At 43.7% G+C, this 24,690-nt stretch overlaps 2 protein-coding genes across 6 annotated transcripts in view; one reads left to right on the top strand and one right to left on the bottom strand.

The window, feature by feature from the left end:
• Window positions 1–9,880, bottom strand: part of IQCE (IQ motif containing E) — a 46,205-nt gene extending 36,325 nt beyond the window's left edge. For both annotated transcript variants that reach the window (XM_012639154.1, XM_012639153.1), the window contains exons 1-5: window positions 9,839–9,880; window positions 7,345–7,390; window positions 4,212–4,340; window positions 3,296–3,430; window positions 1,968–2,038 (exon numbers count right to left, since the gene is read on the bottom strand). In XM_012639154.1, the coding sequence (XP_012494608.1) occupies window positions 1,968–2,038; window positions 3,296–3,430; window positions 4,212–4,275 (270 nt within the window). In that variant the 5' untranslated portion in view covers window positions 4,276–4,340; window positions 7,345–7,390; window positions 9,839–9,880. The remainder of the gene's footprint in view (window positions 1–1,967; window positions 2,039–3,295; window positions 3,431–4,211; window positions 4,341–7,344; window positions 7,391–9,838) is intronic.
• A 12,090-nt stretch (window positions 9,881–21,970) lies between these two features.
• The window catches only part of BRAT1 (BRCA1-associated ATM activator 1), a 12,977-nt gene continuing 10,257 nt past the window's right edge, over window positions 21,971–24,690 (top strand). For 2 of the 4 annotated variants that reach the window (XM_012639149.1, XM_012639148.1), the window contains exon 1: window positions 22,134–22,889. In XM_012639149.1, coding sequence (XP_012494603.1) covers window positions 22,742–22,889 — 148 coding nt within the window. In that variant the 5' untranslated portion in view covers window positions 22,134–22,741. Of the gene's footprint in view, window positions 22,101–22,133; window positions 22,890–24,690 lie in introns of those variants that run through there. The other 2 variants (XM_012639151.1, XM_012639150.1) reach the window with 2 other exon arrangements.

Raw genomic sequence — 24,690 nt, 5'->3', positions numbered from 1 at the left:
CACCCAACAATAACAGAATACACATTCTTTTCTTTCCTTTAAGTCAAGGGCTATGTTGTGGGAAAAAAGTCAGCCTCCAAAGGTCACACACTGTATGACTCCACTGACATAACATTATCAAAATGCCAAAGTTATAGAGACAGAGAACGGATTTATGGTAGCTAGGGGTTGGAATGGTGACAAGAGAAGGGGTACATGTAGCTAGAAAGGGGCAGCACCAGGGACATCTCTGTGGCACCTTGACGTGGCGGTGCTGATGTGAGTCTAAACGTGGTGACACAGAACCACACCCACATCGTACCAACGGCGATTTTCTGGTTTTGATAGAACACTACAGTTAGTAAGATGTAACCACTGGGGAAAACTGGGTGGAGGGTCTAAGGGACCTCTCCATACTGTCTTTGCAGCTTCCTGGGAATCTATAATTATTTCAAATAAGTTTTTGAAAAATGGCCTATACTTACTGATCTCCTACAGTATATTGGGTATTTTATTGAATGAAGCACATTCATGGATTATTTTATTGAATCCTCACAATAACCTTATGAAATTAGTATTATTATCATCCCCATTTTTTAATAGGAAACTGAGGCATTGCTTGCCACAGAAAAACCACTCTGATGCTCAAAATCCCAGAGCAACAGAGTACTAAAATCAAAAGTCTCTCATTTCTGAATTTAGAAGTCTAGGCTGATTTTACCCAGAAATCCATGATGGTAAATTTAAATATAAGTCAGTATCATTTTACCCAGAGACCCATTTCTAGCCCCAAGAAGATTCCTTCCAAGAGTACTACTGTGGTGATTATTCGGAGTTTCGGGGACTCTCAAAGGTCAGTTAGTACAATCTTCTAACCAAAATGAGAATTCGCCCTACAACATCCCTGATAGGTAGTTGCTGAAATCTCTAAAGACAGGGAGTACTTATTGCTTGGGCAGCACTGTCCCGTTAGACAGCCTCGTGGTTTGCGTGTTCTTCTCATACAACCTAAAACCTGAGTGTTTGCTCCGGACCAATAGAATTTCACAATGGCCCATACCAGGTCCTCCTAGTGTTTCCCCAGGCTCCTCAGGTGAGGTGGCTTCCCTCGTCATGCTCTGGGCACACTGACTGCCAATGCCCTGCTTAACCCCCCATGGGGTCCAGACTGAACACAGTCCTTCAGATGCAGCTCAACAGTGGGGACAGCAGGTCTATAAACAGACTCAAATTATGGAAGGAAATAAAGCCAGAAAATTTCTCCAGGGCACAAAAACATATTAAAACCAGTGTGATGATAGTGGTGGTAGCGGTGATGATGATGTATTTCAATGCAATTTATACTGCAATGACTGGAAACAGCAGGAGGAGGATGATGACGGTATCTTTCAGTGCAATTCACACTTTAGTGAATGGGAGAGGGTAGGGGGCAATAAAGAATCTTGGCCTTCAGAGGCAGATGACCTTGAATTTTGTTTCTGCTACTGGTTCACCTTGGACAGACAACTAACTTCTCTGAGTCTCAAGTTCATACCAGATGATGTTGTAACAAATGGCCCTGCCTATCTCATAGAGCTTCTGTAGAGACTAACTGTTGAGCATGTGAGATGTCTTGATAACACTAAAGAATTACATGAATGGAAGGTTACTGTGATAATAACATCAAATGACTTTATCATAATGCCAACCCTCACGATGCAAAGGGACTCTGAAGTTAATCTAGTCCTTACCCAGTCTTCTCCTTCCTGCCAGAGAAGTAGAGCACAGGTAGAATGTAAACCTTATTGTCTTTCATGCAGCTGGTGCTACAGGTCATTATTTAACCATAGTCCCCCAGCTCCTAAGCCATCATGCCATGGTTCAAACTCAGGTGTGACACTAAAGCCAGGTTCTTTCCACGTGGAAAATCCCAGACACTGATTGTTTAATACATCGTTATAGAAGGCTTTTGCCAGTTAAAATCAATAAAGAACAGATAGAAATACTACCTTCTTTAGCTCAATAATCTCGTCATACATATCTTCTTTCTCTTTGTAGACAGGAATCCCAGGGACGTGACCTATAGGAAGATACACAGATCTCTTGAAAGATTATCTGAAAAGTAGAAGGAATTCTTGGCTCTACCTTAAGGATAACCTGGAAGTTATTAATAATATAATTATCCTTTTAAAAAAAGAGAAAAATAAAAAAGCAGAGGAAAACTATTTCAATTTTTTTTTTTTAAGAGACAGGGTCTAGCTTTGTCGCTCAGGCTGGAATGCAGTGGTACGATCATAGCTCACTGCAGCCTCAGACTCCTGGGCTCAAGACATCCTCCTGCCTCAGCCTTCTGGAGAGCTGGGAATACACATGTGAGCCACCATGCCTGGCTCATCTTCTTTTTCTTTTTTTTCTTTTTCATTTTTTAAGACACAGAGTGTCACTATCTTTCCCAGGCTGGTCTCGAATTCCTGGCCTCAAGCCATCTTCCTGTCTCAGCCTCCCTAGTAGCTTATATCAGTGCTTTTAACCTGATCATGATACTTTCACAGAAAGCAAGGAAACCAAAAAATGGTAATAATATACAAAGAGGAAGCAAAAGAAAATAAAGATGTGAACAAGTTTAATTAAAGTAAAAGGATTAAAGAAGGGAGTCACACAAGTAGAACTGATATGTTTAGATTCTAAATAGCAAACAAAACAAAAACCAGGCAAAAAATGCACATAGCATCTCAATATCTATTCCAAAGTAAAAAAGTAGAGTTTTACTTTGGTTTTTATGATAACTAATATCTAAATCTTAAAAATCTAAAATATTTAAGCCTAAAGTGTAATTCCTAGCCAGTAAAAACAGTAAGGTAATCCACTCCTGGGGTACAGTGAGGTGATTTTCAATGCATCCTGGAAGTTGTTCTTCCTTATGGAGGTCCCCAAGGAGAGGGCAGGTGGGAAACACACGGAGAAAACTAGAGAGGATACAGAAACATAAAAACACACTGATTGTTTTTGGAGAGATTGGGCTTTTTATTATTATTTGCAATTTTTATTTGTTTCTAATATTATTTATGCAATAAATTTAAATAAGACTGTAAGTTTAGGGAGGCAGGCACAATTACAGCCTGGCAAGATGTCACTATCCACCCCATGAAAGCTACTTTCTAGGAGGGCAGAATGGACTTTCACAAGTCACTGCCCTCAGGACATTCCAAAATGTCCTGCTGATGGAGCTTGTACATGAAGCCAAAAAATCCCACTCTGACAAAGCATACCTCAAACCTAAAAGATTTTCCTTTCTGTTTTTCCTTAGTCATGACCTTGTCACCATCAACATGCTCACCATTGCTGGCAGAACGCCTGAGGTTTGACCTCTTCATTCTTAAAGCTTCTGTCAGATAGTCAGGAGTGCTGCTGGGAGGGTTGGTCCATGCATGCTCCAAGGTGAGGTTTGATTTCAGGGGTTGGGTCAGACTTCCTATTTGAATGTGCATGGATTTAATACAACAGGTACAAGCAAACACAATGGAAGGTTTTTGTTTCTAATCAACCTTCCTGGGTTGAAGAAAGCTTAAGTCACCAGTAGATACCAGCAGTCAGTGGTGTGCTGATAGATATTTAGCAACCGGCTCTCAAAAATAAATCAATAAAGCTCTGATCTGTAGTCTTCGCCCATTGCCATGGTATAAATATTCCCACCACGTCCAATTTCAAGCTACCAGGTAGGGAACCTGAGACCTTCTGATTTCAAGATTATTCTTGTTTAAGCATCAAAGGAGGCAATAGCAGCTCCATCTTTCTCTGCTGCACCCCTTTAAATAAAGGGATCTATTCTGTAAAATTTGGATTCAGTCAAAAAGCCACACTTAAGGACCTAGAAGGCGGCAGGTTTCCCAACCTTTGTTTGAAACCACATTTACACATGACATAAAAGTACAGTGCACATACTCAATGTCTTTTTTTTTTTTTTTTTAAAAGATAGGGTCTCGCTTTGTCACCCAGGTTGGAGTGTAGTGGCATAATTGTAGCTCACTGCAGCCTCAAACTCCTGGGCTCAAGTGCTTTTCCCACCTCAGCCTCTGGAGAAGCTGAGCATACAGGTGTGCACCACCATGCCTGGCTCAGGCAGTGTCTTTGAGAAGATTAAAGACAATGTAATTCAAACAATATTAAAAAGCTATCTCAAATCACCTCCCCCTCCGCAATTTCTAAAACTCTTCTCTCAAGCAGGAAGGGCCTCCGTTGGGGCAGCCACATACCTTGTTTCGGAGTTCCCAGCCACAGCTTCTGTGGGGTTAAGGACATTCGACCACCCAGAGGCATGCTTGCTGTGGTCCTGAGGGACCTCCAGGATGACACTTTTCTTGGCTTAGAGTGATAGGGTGATTCTAAAAAGCCAATGCATGGTTTCAGAGTTACAAGACATCAATGCCCCTCAACACACATGCTTTAGAAAGACAAAAAAGGTAAAACAAAATATTTACAAGGCTGTGATGGCTCCAGATAAACACATTCTGGCAAAAATGAAAAATTCAGTTATTTTACATACATTTCTTTTTTACCTTTTATTATAAAGAAGTAATATAATGGGAAATTTAAAATAAAAATGTGAATAATTCTATCAATATTATAATTCTACCAGTATTTAATTTGTCATCCAACTCTTTTCAGGTACACATATATTTTTCACAATCGCAGTGAAAATATAATTGTGAATCCTTTATATTTAACACTGTAAATACTTTTTTACCTTGCTGCTTAGTGACAGCACTATTTAGAGCTCAATATATAAAGTATCTAAAAGAAATGAGAAAAATTATACCTTTCCAGGGCATTCTGGATTTTGTCATTGAAATGTGGCTGGGTGCAGTGGCTCACGCATGTAATTTTAGCACTTTCGGAGGCTGAGGCAGGAGGATCGCTTGAACTTAGGAATTCGAGACCAGCCTGAGCAAGAGCAAGACCCCATCTCTACTAAAAATAGAAAAAGTAGCCGGGTGTGGTGGTGTGCGCCTGTAGTCCCATCTACCTGGGAGGCTGAGGTAGGAGGATAATTTGAGCCCAGCAGTTTGAGGCTGCAGTGAGCTGTGATGATGCCACTGCACTCCAGCCTGGGTGACAGAGCAAGACTCTGTCTCAAAAAAAAAAAGAGAGAAATGCTTTTAAAATGATTTATCTGGGATTTCACCTCTTTAATTATATAAAATATGACAAATTTAAGCAAAAACTAAGGTACTCATAAAACATTCTTTTTTAAGAGATAGGGTCTTGCTCGGTTGCCCAGGCTCACTGGGACTATAGGTGCCATGTGCCACCATGCCCAGCCAAAACATTCTTATATATCTTAAATTGCAAGGAAATTTTTATCTATAGAAGGTCCTGAAAATTTAAGTCTAATATGTCTAAAATTTTTAAATATCTAAGTTTTTTCCATGCTTTCACAATTTATGGAAAATTTCCCATTATAATTTGAATGAGGGTTAGAGACACATTAGAACCCGATGCATTTTCACTCACCCCAGGACCATAGCACCCCATCACTGAGATATCCTGAAGGCCTTCCAAACTTTAAATGTTTAAGTAGTCATTTATAAAAGCAAATTAATAATCATAAAAAAAGCCACCAAAATTACATTTCCCTCCTAAATGTATGTAGATTTATCAATGAGTAGTCAGGATTCCTCAGGAAAACATATGTGTACATGGATAAAAGCTGGGAAGGAAGAAGAAAAAATGAAAACAGGATGGTGGGAATATGCTGGTGTCTGATATTGCCTGAAAAATATCAAACTCTGAAAGAAGAGAAGCGTTGCCTTGCCCTCCTCAGAGTGGCTGGCGGGGTGGAAAGCCTGGAAAGTCTTGGAAGGCTTTGTAAACTATAAGCACGTATGTGAATTGATGAGGCATTCGAGAAAACCATTTGTTGTGGTCCCTACTCTCAGGGCACTTGAAATCCAGACAGAGAAACTTTTCCTGTGCATGAGTTCTGAGAACGAGAACGTGAGGGGCAAGTGAGGGGGCCTGAGGTGGCAGGGAGGGCTGAGCTGAGACGTGGCGCCCTGCAGGCAAGGGCTAAGCGGGAGCCCAGCGCGGGGGCCCCAGGGAGCCCGGAACAGGAGCCAAGTAAGTGCAGGGCTGGCTGCAGGGAGAGCAGGCGCCTGCCCTGTTCCAGGGCTCTGCCAGTCTCAGTGCTGGGAAAAACAATTCCGACACTCAAGAGATCAATATGAAAATAATTTGATTATTACTATTTACAAAACTTGAAACACTTAATTTTCAGTAAGAATAAAGGAAGATGGGTATTTACCTTGGTTATCTTCAAGCTAAAAAAGACTTACACAAATGCTTCTAAAATGAAAAGTTTTAAAACAAAAACACAGTGCTGTTACTTTATATTGATTCTCAATTATCCCCTTGAAAGAAGAGGATGGACAACAAAAATCCAAATTGCTGGATAATTTCTTTCTGATGTTTATATTTATTTGTAACATATAACAGGCATTCTTTTCTTTGCAGGAATTTACCTCTCTAATTACGTTTTCCTTGGGCCTGTATGAAAGTTCACATGTATTCTAAGTCTGTCACACGTGACTCAATATATTTGAAATATGATAAACGTATATAAAATATAGACACGCATATACAGGTGATGAAGCCAGGGAAGGCCACAGGTTCTGTGTGGTAAAAAGAAGCTTGTATAGGATTTACAGTCTGTCACCCACAAGTGTCAGATTGGCGCACGCATCACCATGCACTAGAGCAGTGTCTGAGCAACACAGATGAAACTGGAAGCCTTGTGGCCACCTGGACTGACCCCATCTTGGCAACGTCCTTCCGGATGGGCAGCTGCCTCCCTGGCCACTGCCGAGGAAAGGGATAGAGCTGCCCTCCTCCTGCTGAGGACAAGGAAGGAGAGAATCCTAGCAGCAAAATGAGGTCAGGGAAATCCCAAAAGAAAAAAAAAAATGGAACTTTCCATCTGTCTTGGCACGTCTACACCGTCTCAGTACAAGGCCCAGTAGAGCAGCTTTGACTCTCAGGGAACAAATCCTAGATGAAAAACATCTGACCTCAGCAGCAACCCGAAGAGTTAAGCAATTTGAGAAAGCAAGAGAAGAGAAAAACACCGAAACGCACTGGTCTGTTCTGGTCTGTGAGGCCAAGAACTGGCTCGTGGCTCGGGACGGGCAGGGACTCTGGCAGCATGTGCTCCCGAGGTCACCACACAAATGGGGCCAACTGGCTGGAGTATCGAGTCTCAACTGCCCCAACTGTACAAAGAAAAAACATGCTTCCTCTTTCTCCCAGGACACCAGGAAGGACAGCTTTTAAAAACCCTCTCAGAGTTAAAATGTGGAAACTCAAGGGGAAAGGAGGCCTGGTCATACTTACTTGGTGATGTGGGTGGAGGTTTGTGGAAACTTTTCCTTTTTGTTTTCTGAAAGAAAGAAGAAACGATGTAAAGCATGTTGAGCTTTCTTGAGCTACGAAAGTGGTCCCCATCATGAGACACTGCTGGGATCAGGATGGGTCAGAGGGAGTGTAAGAGCCACGAGATGGGAAATTGACTCAGCTGAGACACAGCAGAGTCAGAGCAAAGGAAGATGCATGGAGCCCAAGATGTGCCCCAGGAACGGCACTCAGCCTTGTGCTGGAGGCTGAGCCAGGGCCCATCGAGCTCGCAGGGCATGAGTTTAATCACAGAAAACCAACGGGTCTGGGGTTAACATTCAGATTGAAGATCCCACGCCCTGGCATATGGTTTCCCATCCAAACTGTCCTCACAGCCAGCTCTGGAGCACTGGTGCATGCCTTTGTACACTCCTGAGGATTTGGTAAGATGAAACCCTTGTAAATAAGTCAACTGCAATCCCGTTAAGAAGAAAAGTCCAGCAAAGGAAGACCCAGTCTGGAAGATAGTCTCCCATGACAACCATGATGCCAAATGTAGAACTGGGTACAAATTTAGTTCTACTAAGTATAGGTTGAATATCCCTTATCCAAAATACCACAAGTATTTTGGATTTTGAAATATTTGCATATACATAATGAGATATCTTAGGGATGGGGCCCATGTCTAAACATGAAATTCATTTATGTTTCATATACACCTTATACACGTAGCCTAAAGATAATTTTATATAGTATTTTAAATAATTTTGTGCATGAAACAAAATTTGTGTTAAGGCCGGGCACGGTGGCTCACGCCTGTAATCCTAGCACTCTGGGAGGCCGAGGTGGGCGGATCGCTTGAGCTCAGGAGTTCGATACCAGCCTGAGCAAGAGCGAGACCCTGTCTCTACTGAATAAAAAATAGAAAGAAATTAGCTGGACAACTAGAAATATACAGACAAAATTAGCCAGGCATAGTGGCGCATGCCTGTAGTCCCAGCTACTCTGGAGGCTGAGGCAGTAGGATTGCTTGAGCCCAGGAATTTGAGGTTGCTGTCAGCTAGGCTGATGCCATGGCACTCTAGCCCGGGCAACAGAGTGACACTCTGTCTCAAAAAAAAAAAAAAAAAAAATTTGTGTTAAGCTTTTATGTGTGGAATTTTCCACTGTGGTATCATGTTGGTGTTCAGAAAGTTTCTGATTTTGGATTTCGGATTTTTGAATTAGGGGATGCTCAACCTGTAGTTCTGTGGCCTGGGGAAAATGATACAAGTCCTCTAAACATTAATTTCCTCATCTGCTTCACACTAGCCGAGAAGCTACTGGTATCATGGCCAACTTCCCCTCTAGCAGAAACTATGAACTCTGTTCCCTGTAGGCCGAATTTTACCTGGGGTCTGGGTTTGGATCATTACTCCTTTGGGGAGTATCTCGGGGCCATGTCCTCAGTGATGTGGAGGGAAAATCCTTAATTTCGCAGACAGAGGTCCCTCTTGGGAGGGAGTGGACCGGTAAGGCTCCCCCTTGAGTCCACAACGTTAATGTGGAACGAGATTTGCTGGTGCTGGATTCTCTCCGAGCCCATGGGCTATGGTTTTGCTAGACTTGGGTCTGCTGTGAGACAAGCTTCTTTTTTTTTTGAGACAGAGTCTCACTGTGTTGCCCGGGCTAGAGTGCCAAGGCTTCAGCCTAGCTCACAGCAACCTCAAACTCCTGGGCTCAAGCGATCCTTCTGTCTCAGCCTCCCGGGTAGCTGGGACTACAGGTATGCGCCACCATGCCCGGCTAATTTTTTCTATATATTTTTAGTTGTCCGATTAATTTCTTTCTATTTTTAGTGGAGATGGGGTCTTGCTCTCACTCAGGCTGGTTTCGAACTCCTGAGCTCAAACAATCCGCCCGCCTTGGCCTCCCAGAGTGCTAGGATTACAGGCGTGAGCCACCGTGCCTGGCTGAGACAAGCTTCTTTTGCTTGTTCACTATAAGAGCAGCTTTCTAGCCAGCACAGCTTGCCAAAAAAACCCAGAGAGGCCAGGCTGCAGGTCACAGTATGCCACTGGACCGCCAGACCTGCTGCCTCTGCCCTGCTCTCCCTTCGCTCTCCCCACCAGGCTGTCAGGCCAAGCTGTCGCTCAGCTCGAGGGCACAGCTGCCAAGGACTTCCCTCACCCACTAGGCACTTCTGACTGCATCACCCTGAGCCCTCTCCCTCCCCTCCTCCTCCTGTGTCAGGATGGGGGGTGGGCAGGTGCAGGGCAAACCCAGACTCAGGGTATGGACTAGTAATCTGCCTCAAATGAACCCTACTCAGGATTAATTTCTGCGTAAGAGTTTGAAATTTACATTTATTTAAATACAAGTAAGGAACCAGAATTTATATTCAAGCTCTAAACACAAGATATGTGGAGAATGACCTATTTACACATCTAAGTGAGCTCTTTAAGGGCAAAAGAACCAGTGGTGGGATAAACTGCGGGCTCCCAATTGCACTCACCGTCTCAAAGTCAGAGTCAAAGGTGATTGCAGATAGACTGTCATCTCCCTGGAAGAAGAGATGCAAACATTGTAACTTTAAGGCACCTGCTTGGTTTCCAACAGTCAGATTGACAAAAGGGAAAATACCCCATCCACAGCTGCTAAAACAGAAACCCAACAAGTGCAACTCAGAGTGAGCACAGTACATTGAAGCTGGGCTGCAGCCAGTGTGTTCAGCCTCATCAGAAAGGGTGGGTGCGGGGAAACACATGTCCCAAATGTAGCAATGCTATTTTCCATACAATTGCTGTGTACCCTTGATAAAAAAAAGTTCTTGATAAAAGTATTTCATTTTTCACATTGTTTAAATGTACTTTTATGCATCTTCACATCAAAGCGCAATGAATCTGTGACTGTCTCTTGGTAAGAACAAGGCAAAGTCATTTTTTACAAAACGCTCATGAGCACTGTGAGATGAGAAGACACTTGGGCTTATCAAGGCTACTGCCTTCTCATTTCAGTGACCCTGCCCTGGCCCAGGGAGTGAAATGAAAGTTGCACTATCTAATGTCAGTGCTAGGATAATATGGACAAAAGGGAACTTTACAAAGAGAAGAACGTTTCTGTGTTAAGTTATTCATCATATTTAAATTCTAAATAGAGTGATAGTAAAAAATATTTAAAATTCCCTTCAGAGTATGGTATGGCTGATTTATAATGTTGATATTTAAAGTGAGGACTGAATGCCCCTATTACGAGCCAATAATGCTATAGGTGGTGGTGGAAGTAATTACATTTCAGCTATCTGTCCCTGGTATAGCTGAATCCACATAGTATTCTGAAAAGCAGACATATTTTCTATAAGGTTAACAGTACATTAAACAATTCTGTAGGCAGTTTGAAATTTCACTAGAAATACACAGCTGCACTATAATACAGATGAGGACTGACATTCACAGTCTGGTACCCTTAAACAGCACTCCTTTCAAACACAGAGACGCCAAGTTAAAAGTGCAGTGAGATGTGGAGGGGCAAAAGGAAGATAGTGCACTCCAAATGAATGGGACCTTTTTAAAAAATCAGCCACTTAGAAGTCAGTAGTTTGTCAAGCTAAAATAAGAAAAAAAAAGAAAGAAAAATCAGTCACTGACTTAGATTTTTGATGTCATTAAACAAGTGACATTTTAAGGTATAAACAGCATATGACAATTACAGATAGGCGTTTTCCTTTAACAAAGTGCATTAAAATGATGTACAAAATTTAGGACGGCAGGCAGAGAACCACACATGCACATATTAAGTGGAGGATCAGGAAGCCAAGTCAACAGCCTGTTTTTACTTCCAGGCATCACAAAGAATGCTCCTGCTGGTCCGGATGTGAGTGAACCTGCTGAAAACTACACAAAAGTAGCAACGACTTTCTTTGTAAATACTTGTCATTATTACTTGCTCTGAATAAAATCTTGAAGACTTTCTGAATGACCTGAAATTCAACAAAGGAATGAGATTTTATGTGTAGTTAACAAAACAAAGTGATCTCACCCATAACCATTGTTTTCTCCCCTAATCAGTCCCCTTCAAACTATGCTACTCTTCAGCCTGCCAATCATAATGAACTGAAGAAACGAAATACAGTAAATATCTGAAGTCACAGATCGGCCAATCATAATGAACTGAAGAAACGAAATACAGTAAATATCTGAAGTCGCAGATCAGTTCAAGGATCCACCCCCTCGGTCAGCAGAATGAGATGTGAACAGTATTCAAACCACCATTCATGGCCAATTCATTCTACCTTCTTCAAGTACTATCTGGGGCTGCCACACACTTCCATACTAGACTAAAGTCACTCATCCTGTGTCAGGGACCTGTGGGGCACTGGCCGGCTGGCAGGCAGCTGTGCAAGAGTCTGGGAAACCTAAACATCTGTACCCCCATAATATGCTGAAATAAAAAAAAAAAAAAAGAGTCTGGGAAGACCTGGATTAGCAACCTGGCTCCACACCAGCTGTGTGCTGTCAGCCACACCCTCTGAGTCACAGCCTCCTCATCTATCCAAGGAGAACACATCCTTCTATCAGATTTCTAAAAGAATTAAAAATACATTTAAACTAATTAAAACACTGAGAAAAAAAGACATAGGGTGTCCAGAAAGAGATCTGGAAACAAATGGGACTTTAGTATATGATAAAAGTGGGAAGGAACGCGTTAATCTAGGAGGCTGATTTCCAGAATGCTGGGGTGGAGGAGCTTGGAGAACTCTCTCCTCGACATACACCACTTAACAGAGAAACTTATAAAACAATCATTAATTTTATGTATGACCTAAGGGGCACATATCAACAGAGAAAGATTGATTCAAGAACATCTACAAAATCCCGGTAAGAAGGACAGAGTCAGTTGCATGGGAGCGTGGCTGCTCCACCGCAGCAGAAAGCCAACTGGCACAGCAATCGGAGGTCAACAGAGCCCAGAAGAGCCTTCCTGGGGGCACAGCCAACCTAGAGGCAGGGAGGCTCCCTGCAAGCACCTACTCAGGAGCAGGATGTGGAGCAGACTCAGAAACATTCCCAGGCCATGCACAGGTCAACCAAAGGTCGCAATCCCCTCTGGTACTAGGGGCTTTAGCACAACTTCTGACCAAAACCTGGCTTAACAATCAACTACTCTGACCCAACAGCAGCCCCTAAGAAGCCAGGATTAAAAATAAAATTATATACATCCCTGGAAGTTTAAAAGACAATGTACATGTCCAAGGATATCCTCTCAGGAGAGACTGAAGAGGGAAAAGCCAAGCTCCTAGTCCCTGGCTGAACTGTGGGCAAAAACTTAAACTCCTGAATTGTGATGGCAGCCTCCAAGCCACATACATATCCAGCAGTAAAGGGCAAAAGTCCAACTGGCTAAGGGGCTTTAATACAACTGTCTGACCAACTAGTGGCTTATGCTGACCCAAGAGTGACCCCTGGGTAGCTAGGCTAAGTGATAAAAACAAGGAAAAAAAACAATAAGAGCAGGCAATCAGAGGCTTCACAATGCAGGGAAACAGACTTCACAAAGCCTGTTCAGCCAAGTCACTGATCAAATAGATGAACAACCAAGCAAACAACATTAAATCCTGGGCAGGAGGGATCAATAGCCAGAGTTGCTACAACATATTATCTATTGTCTAGTTTTCAACCAAAACTAGTATGAGACATACAAAGAAACAGGAAAGTGTGACCAATATACAAGGGAAAAAAGCAGGCAATGGGAACTACTTTTGAAGGGGCCCAGATGTTGAACTTAACAGACAAAGACTTCAAAGCAGCCATTGTAAAGATGTTCACAGAACTAAAAGAGATCACATCTAAAGAATAAAAGGAAGGAATGACAACAAGCTGTCTTCAAATAAAGACTATTAACAGAGATAGACATTATAAAAGAGAACCAAATGGAAATTCTGGAGTTGAAAAGTATAACTAAAATGAAAAATTCACTAGAGGTCATCTTAACAGCATATCTGAGTTGACAAAAGAATCAGTGAGTTTGAAGATAGAGCAATAGAGATTTGCTATCTGAAGAACAGAAAGAAAAAAGAATAAAGAAAAATAAAGAGACTCAGAGAAATGTGGGACCCAATTAAGTGCACAAACATACATGTAACCAGAAGGAGAGAGGAAAGAGAAAGTGGCATGTGTTAGTGCCTGGACAAAGGAAACCACATGGTCTTAATGGTAAATTCTACCAAACATTTAAAGATAAATTAACACCAGACCTTCACAAACTCTTCCAAAAAATAGAAAAGAAGGGAACACTTCCAAATTCATTCCAGGAGTCCAGTATTACCCTGATACCAAAACCAGACAAAGAGACATCACAAATAAAGAACACTACAGAGCAATATTCCATATGAATACAGGTGCAAAAATACTCAATAAAATAGTGTAAGTGGAATCTGGCAACATATAAAAAGAATTACACCAAAAGAATATATATGCCATGACCCAGTAGGATTTATCCCAAGAATGAAAGGTTGGTTTAACATACAAAAATCAGTCAATGTAATACACCATATTAATAAAGAACAGAAATCATATGATTGTCTCAAATGATATAGAAAATGCATTTGACAGACTCCAACACCCATTCATGATAAAAAATACTCAATTGTCTGTGAAGAAAATTTCCTCAACTGAATAAATGGCATGTACTAAAATCCAGTGCAACATCATACTTAATGGAGAAAGTGTGACTGTTTTCCTTCTAATGTTAGAAACAAGGCAAGGATGTCCTTTCTCGTCACTTCAATTCAAATTACACTGGAGGTTCTAGCCAGGACATTAACATAAGAAAAATAAATAAAAGACATCAAGATTGGAAAGGAAGAAGTAAAAATATCTCTATTCACAGACAACATGATCTTATACCTAGAAAATCCTAAGGAATCTACTGAAAACCTATTAAAACTAATAAATGAGTTCAGCAAGTATGCAGGATATGAGCTTCATGTAAAAATCAATTACTATTGTATATAGTAGCAATGAACAATATAAAATTAAGAAAATTCCATTTATAATAACATCAAAAAGAATAAAATACTTAAGAACAAATTAAATAAAAGAAGTGCAGGCTTTGTACACTGAAAAACACAAAACACTGTTGAAAGAAATTAAAGATCCACAAAAATAGAAAGCTATCCCATGTTCACAGGTTGTTAGACTTAATATTTTGTTAAGAGGGCAATACTCCCTAAATTGATCTACAGATTCAACATTATCCCCATCAAATTCCAGTTGGCTTTTTTTTAGAAATTGACAAGTTGCTCACAAAATTCACATGGAAATGCAAGAGTCCCAGAGTAGCCAAAGAATCTCAAAAAAGAAAAGTTGCAGAATTCACACTTCCCTATTTCAAATTTATTACAAAGTTATAACAATCAAGGCAGTGAGGTACTGGCATAAAGATAGACATATAAGATCAAAGCAATAAAAGTGAGAGTCCAGAAATAAAACTCTTATATTTATGGTCAATCAATTTTCGAAAAGGATGCTGAGACTCTTCAATGGAAGAAAAAAATAGTCTTTTCAATAAATTGCTGGGACAACTGGATGTCAACATGCAAAAGAGGCTGAACTGCTTCCCTATATCATACACAAAAAAGAACTCAAATAACATAAATTGGGCCATTGGCCTAAATGTAAGAGCTAAAACTATAAAACTCTCAGAAGAAAACATATCTCTGTGACATTGGATCAGGCAGTGGTTTCTTAGACATGACTCTGAAAGCACATGCAACAAAAGAAAATATAGGTGAATTAAACTGCATCATAAGTAAAAACTATTGTGTTACAAATGACGCTAATCCACTAAAAAAAGAAAGAAAGAAAGAAAATGGGAGAAATTATTTGCAAATCATGTATCTGGTTATGGACTGATATGCAGAACATATAAAGAACTTTTATAACTCAATAATAAAGAGACAACTCTATTTTTAAAATGGGCAAAGGATCTGAATAGGTATTTTTCCAAAGAAGATATACGAATGACAAATTAGCACATGAAAAGATACTCTATGAATATACTAAAACTACTGAATTATATACTTTAAGTAAATAAATTTTACGGTATGTGAATTATTCTTCAATAGAGATGTTTTTAAAAAATGAGTTAATCCTCTACTTGCAGTTAGGACAACTGTCTGGCCACTTAGAAAAAAATGCTGGATGCTTACCTTTCATCTTAAATCAAAATAATATCAAACATATTAAAGGTTTTATGTTCAAAGAAAAGAAAACCTGAAAAATTAAATAAGATACATGGGTCTAGCTACACAGAATGAGCCAATACTGACACAACCTATTCATTCTTTTCTGCAGACTGTTTTGACATTCCTAATAGCCAGTTCTAATCAGGCAAATATGTGGATGAAATAGAAGACAAGAATGTGGATGAATTTGAAAACCCCAATTTCATTTAGATGGAAGTGGGAAAATGTCTCCTATACTTTTTAATCTTCAGAGGGAGAATTCCTTATGCAGCTACAGGGTTTCACAGGAGGACAAAACCCAGCACTTCTGCCTACTTAGTCCTTTAATACATCTCCTCAGTTTGATCCCTCAAATTCTGAAAATTCTATGTGCTGGAGTTTTATGAAATAGAAAGTATATTATACTTAAAATAAAGGGGGATGGTAGGCATGGATTTGGAGTCCAAAGATCTGGCCTCAACTCCAGATGGTTTATGACCTTCGCTAAATCCCTTCTCTGATCCTTGGCATTTTGTTAGCATCCAATCTGAACCAGGGTTCCCTTGCAGCATTGTTGTGAGATTAGAGTGGAGTTAAGACCAGGAGGTCTAGTGTAGGGGGCCTGAGTAAAATGTGTGACATGGAACCTTACAGATAGTACATGCTCAGTGAATGCCTGTTTCTTCTAGAAACTACCAACCCCTTTACAAAAGTTGGCTCTCAAATCATGAGCAATCATGCAGTGTCCACTTCACCCCTGTGGTTCTGCACTGTGGTCAGCTGGGCCTGCTCATAGCCATGGCTGGTGAGCTCCCTGGCACACAGTAGGTGCTCTCAGAGGTTCAAGAGCCATCCCAGAGGAGCTCTATTTCTAGGGACTTGGGGAAACGGATGGACTGGACAGGAGTCATTACCCTCAGCAGGTTCTTGTCTGGTTTAGGAAAACAGATTCAAGCTCAGAAGAAAATTCACAAGCTAGAGGCTGAGAGTTTCCTAAATGCCAAGAGAGCTTCGTACCACTCTCTTCTATAAGACTGAATTCCTCAAGACCAAGGCACAAGATCTTAACTTGTTTTTGTGTCCTCAGAGCATAGTATGGGCCTGACAGGGAAGAGGTGCTTAAGAAATTTTTATTACACACAAGAATATTTATAGCAGCATTATTTTCTTTTTTTTTGAGACAGAGTCTCACTGTGTTGCCCGGGCTAGAGTGCCGTGGCGTCATCCTAGCTCACAGCAACCTCAGACTCCTGGGCTCAAGCAATCCTTCTGCCTCAGCCTCCCGAGTAGCTGGGACTATAGGCATGCGCCACCATGCCCAGCTAATTTTTTTTCTATATATTTTTAGTTGTCCGATTAATTTCTTTCTATTTTTAGTAGAGACGGGGTCTCGCTCTTGCTCTGGCTGGTTTCGAACTCCTGAGCTCAAACAATCCGCCCGCCTCGGCCTCCCAAAGTGGTAGATTACAGGCGTGAGCCACCGCACCCAGCCAGCAGCATTATTATTATTATTATTATTATTTTTTAAGACTCTTGTCACCCTGGCTACAGTGCAGTGGTGTCATCATAGCTCACTTCAATCTCAAACTCCTGGGCTCAAGCAATCCTCCAGCCTCAGCCTCCCAAGTAGCTGGGACTACAGGCATGTGCCACCACACCCGGCTTATTTTTTCTGTTTTTAGTAGAGATGGGAGTCTTGCTTTTGCTTAGGTTGATCTCGAACTTCTGACTTCAAGCGATCCTCCCTCCTCACCCTCCCAGAGTGCTAGGATTACAGGCGTGAGCCACCATGCCTGGCCATATAGCAGCATTATTTCTAATAGTAAAAAAAAAATGAAAACCTAAAAGAGTAAAAGCTGGGAAATAGATAGAGTTAGAATTTTTAAAATCATGTTCTTGAAAACGTGTGGATATGGGAAATGCTAACAAGAAAGTAAATGCCAAAGGTTACAAAGCAAAAAATATAAATATGATCTTAATTTTTAAAAAAGTATGGAAAAAAGATGCATCGGAAAAATATTAAAAGGAAACACACAAAACATTAACTGTGATTTTCTGCAGGTGGCCAGATTATGGGTAATTTTTCAAATTTTCATCCATTAGACATGAATTATTTTTATAATCACAGCATCAACAGTTCTTAAAGATGAAGGAGCAGTAACTGAGGGCTGATGTAGACAGGCCCTCCATATGCAACAGGACTTGGCACCTTGAAGAACAAGTAGGAAATTTCAGCTGTTCCAAGTTGGCCAGTGGCACCAAGCAAGGCCCTACTCCGGCGGGGCTAAGTGCAGCCTTGCAGTCTCTGTGAGAAGGAAGCAAAGCAAGCACAGCTCCCTAGGCGTGGAAACTTCCAAAGGCTTCCTCTGTACCCTCAATAAAATCCAAACTCCTTGCGTCGCTTGCAAGGCTCTCCATAATCAGGCCCATGCTCCCCTGCATCCACTCTCCTTTCATCCTCTTCCCTCCTGCCCAGCCCCTTGGGCTTTCTTTCAGCCTCTGGAGCACACCGCCTTCCCAGTCCAGGACTTCTGCACCTGAAGCACCTTCTGCTGCCAGATCTTTACCAGACCGTTGTCTTTGAGATCCAGGGCAAGTGTCAACACCTCAGAGGGCTGTTCCTGGTGCCCAGCCTAAAGCGGCTCCTCCACCCCCACCTCCGTCACCTCTGCACAGTACTTTTTACTTTCTGACAAGACCTTAATTATCTGCTCATTGCCTTGTTCTCCCGGCACTGGAATACGGCTTATTCACGTTTGTATTTCTAACACATAGTAGGCGTTTACTTTTTACTTGGCAGAGGAATGAAGGGCAGCCCTTCACCCAAACCCTAGGGAGTAAAGTTGGGCATCAGTTCCTCTGGGAAGCCTTCTCTGACCGGGCTAGATTCCCCGAGTCTGGGGCTTCCTTCCCGACACCCCGATCGCTTGGGGCCAGCTGACAGGTGCGTGGCCCTTGGCCTCGGGGGTGTTTTCAGCTGGGCCTCCGGGAGGCACTTACACAGTGAGTTCCGATGCCCGGTGGGCCCAGGCTGCAAACTGGCAGGCGCGGAGCTGCGAGAGCGCAGCGTCCCGGAGAGCTTCCTGGAATCGGCGGCCTCTGCAAGGGCGGGCGGGGTCTAGAGGCGGCTGGGGGCGCGGGCCAGGCGACGGCCTATGGATGTCCGGCCCGGCCGCGAGCGGGGCGGGGGCCTGAGGTCCGCTCTTATGCGGTAACAATAATGGCAGCTGTCACTCGGCCGCAGCCGGCCATGCACCCCTGTCCCCACGCCCCAGGCCGGCCACCACGCTGGGTCCCGGCGCTCGGTGTGCGTCGGGGAGTTGCCAAGGCCTCGCGGCCGCCCAGCGTTACAACCCCCGGGCCGCGCCTCCAGCCCCGCAGCCGGCCAGGCCGGCGGACACGGCGAGCATGGGAGGCGGCGCGGAGGCCCGTCCGCCCGTCCTTACCGTCTCCGAGGCCGGCTCCCCGGTGCCCAGCGACATGGCGGCGGCGCTGCCCGCCAGCCCTCAGAGCTGCGGGCTCGGTGGCCCCGGTGTGGGGCTCGGAGGGCCGCCCGCAGCCTCCGGGCCTGTCCGCGGTCCAGCCCGCGACCCCGCTGCCATGGCAACCGCGCCGCCGACCCGCGGGGCCCCGGATGTAGACGGTGCCGCACGAGCCAGGGCGACCGTGCGCGTGCGCAGAGTCTGTGTACGCCAACGGGCCGACCAGGAGCGCTCCCGGAGTTCCCGGGTTAGAGCGCTGAGCTGGGCTGAAAGGGCGGCCGGAAGGGGTCGCGCTTAACAGTTTGCAAAGTGCCTCTCTTGCCCTGATCCCACAGGAGCTTCACCACTGGCCGTGTAGGATGAGTAGGAGGCGCGATCAATAAACAGCAGGCAATCAATGCCTATTTATCAAGTCAACGTCGAAAGAGAAATGGCTTGTCCAACAGCACAGGCAACTATTTCTGAACGATGACATTTGGAAAACTATCTTCCTTAATCTCCTATCTTGGGCTCTCAGAGTCAGACCCAGACACAGGACAATAAAAAAAATGAAGAGCTTGTATTGCATTCAAAATGCTGTTTAGGAACATTCAGCTTCAAAATTCATTTAAATTATGAGTAAGTATGATTTGCTCTCTCTTCACACAGGCCTCCAAGGCCATCTGCTCTGTCTAAAACAGCAGCCTCTTAGCCTCTGCTTTATTTTTCTAGCTTCCTGACATTTATTATCCATAAGAACATTCTGTGTCAGGAGTGTAAGCTTTCTGAGGGCAGGGGCTATGTTTTGTCCCTGGCTGTATCTTCATCCTCTACAACAGGGTCTGGTGCTCAATAAATAGGTATTTGATGTCCAGCAAGTTCTATGACTTCTCTGAGCCTGTCTCCTCAAATGTACAGTGGAGAAAAGGGCCATTGGGAGCCTCAAATGAGTCCATATATGTAGAGTGCTGGGAACAGTTGCCTGTCCCTGAGTGAGTACACTGTGGCTGTGTTTATTATGTGATGAATGAATGAATAGGTCCTCACACCAGGGTAGTGTGGTATGGTGGAAAGAATGCTGGGCAGGTTATTCCAGGTCTGACCCCCACCCCCACTATGAGTCCCTGGCCCTTTTCTGCTCACTTTCCTCATCTGTACAGCCGAGGGGGTAAGCCGATCAGTGGTTTCAGGTCTGTCTCCCCAGAGCTGGGGAGATTTAGCCACTTAGTGGTTAGGAGCCCACGTTTTGTAGTCTCACTGTCGTCTCGTCTGCAAAATGGAAATAGTTTCAGGGCTTTTGTTGGTATCAAATGACCAAACAGAAGTAAAATTCAGCATAGTGCCTGGAACATAGTAAGCACCTCAAAAAATAGAAGCTACCATGCAACACTTTGCAGCTAGTTCTATTACTTGAATGGTATTTAAAATAATACAATTGTATTTGTTCTGAAATTGTCCATTCCACTCCTTGGTGCTCCTCTGCTGTCAGGTCCTGTCTGGTAGTGGTTGCACCCCAAGTTCTAGTTCCTTGTTTAGACCTTCTCTGATGCATCCTAAGAAGAAAGAAACCCCACAATCTTCTCAGTTGAAACCAGACTTGTTTATACAAGGCAAATTTTACTGGGCCACTCACACCCTTAACAACTTCTGTTTGCTTCCAGAGCATGGTCCACACACTACATACCAGGGCTTTTACCATCTCTGCTACCTATGCCTAAGTACCTCTTGCTGCTCTCCCAGCCCTGGGATTTGCAAACTTCCTGCCCTTCTCTTGTTTAATTACAAAGACTATACATACTATAGCCTTCACCTGCGCTTCTGAATTCCAAAACAGTCTGAAAACCTTTCATAATTCATTTGGTGGCAAAAACCTGTCCTAACCTCAACTCTTTTGGAGGCAAATCTCTGAGCTGAGGCTATTTATAATGTTTATCCCACTTAGAGTTTATATGAATGAGTACAACTATTAATGCATTTAATTATGGGGTGCTGCATCAGACGCTCCTGGGATGGTAGTCTCATATTCATTATGTATATGTCCTGTTTCCATTTCTAAAATCTGAAAAATTATGAATTCTGAAAAATGCTTGTCCCCAAAAGTTTCGGGTAATAAATTGTGGACTGTATAATATATTGATAGTATTCATATCTGGAGCCAGATTGCCTGGGTTCAAACCCAAGCCGTTCCACACCACTAGCTGTGAGACCTTAGGATTTAGTCTCTCGTTGCCTCCGTTTCTTAGTGAGGTTCTTGAGTCGCTGGAAAATCTCATGAGTTTACATTAAGTGAAGCACTTAGCACAGGGCTATTGTAACTTTTATTTCCTCCACAACTACCCAATCCGGGGAATATGAGTATCTCATTAGCATCTCCCTTTACAGTGTGGAATCCAAGCTCAACGAAGATAGCATGTATTTCAAACCTTCTCACCCGTGTCGTTCTAAAGGGGACAGGGCGCAAGGGTCAGGGAATGTCGTTGCCCAAAGTGACCCCATCAAAGTCAATGTTTTTTTGAAGTGTCATTTTTATCTTCACAGCCGTAGGAATTCTGCTTGCCATTTCCCAACATACATCTGGTATTGGCTCCAAAATCTTGCTGTAAAACTAACGCTCTGGGAACATGAACCCTGTTTATCCATTGGTTTTGAGAGCCCGTTTTGAGACCCTGAAGCCACTTGCCCGAGGACGCCAGCGCTCGCATCAGGACGCTCGGTCAGCCACGCGCTTTCCCGGTTGCCGCCCGCCCAGACGCGTGGCACCCCGCCCAGCGAGGCCTCGCCCTTCAGGACATAGCCCCGCCCTTCGCAGACAGCCCCGCCTCCAGGACGCTCCGCCCACCGGATGCTTGGGCACGTAACACTGAGCGTCCTGGCGGGGGTGATATGTCGACGCTTTGGCGCTGGCTTGTTGCCCAACCCCTCTCAGCCTGAGCTCCTTCTCCAAGCTGGGGTCTTCTGGGCTTCCAGAGCGGCCTCCCGGGGAGCCGTCACAGTTTCCCACGCCCGCCGTCACCTCCGGGTCGGCAGGTGGCACAGTCTAGGGGCGGAGCCTGCGGGGCGGGGCCTGCGGCGGACGCACGGAACGCGCGCAGGTGTGGGGCGTGCGGTGGGGTGCGGGGCTCGGGGCGCCAAGGGGGCGCGCGGGCCGAGTCCGCTGTGGGGTGCCCTGGGCCTGGGGCTGGGTTCCCGTCCGCCGGCGGCCGCCACGTCCCGCGCCCCTTTTGGACCCTCGGGCCCGGCGCGCGCGGCCCAAACTGACTCGGAATCGCGGGGACGGGTGGACGGACGCCCCAGTCCGGACACAGCCGCCGACCACCCCGGTCTCCTCCCGGCCGGACACAGATGCACACCGCGGCCTTTCCCCTCCGCACGCCTCTGCTGGCTGCACGGTTGTCCAGTGCAGTCACCACTGACCCGGAGGAACAGACACTTGCAGCCCGGCCTGCCCCCGGACCGATGCGGGAACGGACGTTCCCTGCACACGCGGCTAACCCCAGGTGTCCCACAGGTGTCCCTCGCTGGGTTGCCTGCAGCCTGGGTCAGCCCGGTGCTGTCTCCCCTCCCCACCGACGTCCATGCTCACGCTTCCTTCCAGCCGGACGCCAGCTTGCCCAGGGCCCTCCCTTGCCCCACCTGGACCGAGGCTTTGCTTCCGCCCCGGCAGCTCGGACCTGTGCCTGTGACTAAGGCCGAGGGGTCTGCAGGGGCTTGAGGACTGGCTGTCACTTTTTCTATGCAGGGACCCGGCTTCATCATGGACCACGAATGCGCCCGACTCCTTCCGGCCGTCTGTGCCGTCCTGGCAGACCCCAGGCAGCCGGTGGCGGATGACACCTGTTTGGAGAAGCTGCTGGACTGGTTTAAAACGGTAACTGAAGCAGGTAAGGGGGCGGGCGGTACTGTTTACTGTTTGTTCAGAGGCTGGAGGATGCACACAGAGCCAGGGACAAGGCACCAGGGCTCCCCTGTCCTGGAGAAGGGGTATGAACTCTCCTTGGGTATCTTCTCTGTGGCTGATGGGGGCAAGGCAAGCTGAAGCCTGAGGGAATGGGCAGAAGAGTTTGAGCTTGAAATTCTTAGCCAGTGCGAGCCACCATTTGGGTATTGTGTTGTTCAGTTCTTGCGAGTGGTTGCAGAGGGCTTAGACAAACTTATTTTATTGTTCTCATGCATTTAAGAAATCAGGTTTGTTTTCTTCCTGATTATTGAAAGTAATCCATAGTCTTTAAAACTTATACAACAAAAAGGAGTGAAGAAGAAAATTAAACCCTCAACCGTTTTATAGGAAAATTAAACAGTCTTTAGTCTTTTTCATAACACATCATAAAGCTGTATTTTCCTGATAAGGCTGAGGTCACACTGTAAATACAATTTTGGTGTCTTGCATTTTCTCTCTTGCCATTAGAGTGAATGTCTTTTCCGTGCAACACCTTAATTTTATTGACTACATTAGTCACTGAATGCATGGACCATAATTGATTTAATCACTCCACTATCATTAGATGTTTATGTTTCGAAATTTTCATTATTATAAATGGTGTCATAATGGCTTTTCTTGTATAAATAGTCTTGCCTGTAAATGTTTGCTCTCCTGGCTGATAATTGCCTTAGGATAGATTACAGAAATTAGGATGATTTCTGCTGTGTATTATTTTCTTCCTTTAATTTACTCTGTTCTTTCACTCTTTTGAGTTGAATGTCTATTTCTTTTTTGTTTTCTAATATTAATATATACATGTAAAAGTACACACTTCTTTGAAAGTATGACTTTGGCTGCATCTTGCAAGTTTTACTATGCAGTACTTCTGTTGTAACTTAGTTCTAAATATTTCATGCTTTTCATTATGAGTTTTTTCCTTCAGCCACGGTTATTTAAGAGTGTCCTTTAGTTTCAGAATATGAATTTTTCAGTCTTTTTATTATTGATTTATAATTTATTTCATTGAAGTTAGGAAATACAGTATGTGTTTTGGTTTTTTTGTAGCTGTTGAGGCTTTTAGTGGGGCATAGTACATGGGCAGTTTTTGCAAATGTTCCTTAGGTTTCACTGTATGATTTTGATTTTTTGGTATTTGTAAGTCTTCAGTTGTGGCCTAGTTTGTGGTCAAACTTAGTATTTTTAAACAACTTTATTGAGATATAATTTACATACCATACAATTCACCCATTGAAAGTGTATCAGTTCAGTGCTTTTTAGTAAATTTATGGGGTTGTGCATCCATCAGCACAATCTAATTTTGGAATATTTTTGTCCCCCCAGAAGAAACCGGATACCCATTGGCAGTCAATCCCTATTTCCTCCTCCCTCCTAGAGTCTACTCATTTCTTCTGTGTTCTGTGTGATGGAAATTATATATTAATAGTTTCTATACTTGTTCCCTAGTTCAAGCTTGCATTGTTCAAACCTGCTATGCTCTTGCTAATTTGTTTGCTTAATTGTTGCTGAGAGATGTGTAAAAACCGTACAGTTAAGATTGTGGATTTGACAATTTTTCTTTGAAATGCTGTCTTTTTTTGCTTTACATATTCTGAGGTTACGTTAGGTTCACCCACAGTTAGAGCTGTTATGTCTTCCTAGAATTTGTCTCTTTGATCAGTGAACAGTAACCTTTTTTTGCACTAATCATGCTTTTTGCTTTACAGTCCATTTTGTCTGATACTACTGTTGCTCCACTAGCCTTT

This window comes from Propithecus coquereli, unplaced genomic scaffold, assembly GCF_000956105.1.
Source record: "Propithecus coquereli isolate 6110/MARCELLA unplaced genomic scaffold, Pcoq_1.0 Scaffold137, whole genome shotgun sequence".
Lineage (NCBI taxonomy): Eukaryota > Metazoa > Chordata > Mammalia > Primates > Indriidae > Propithecus > Propithecus coquereli.
Note: the sequence above shows the minus strand (reverse complement) of the source record. Positions and strands in the feature narration are given on the sequence as shown.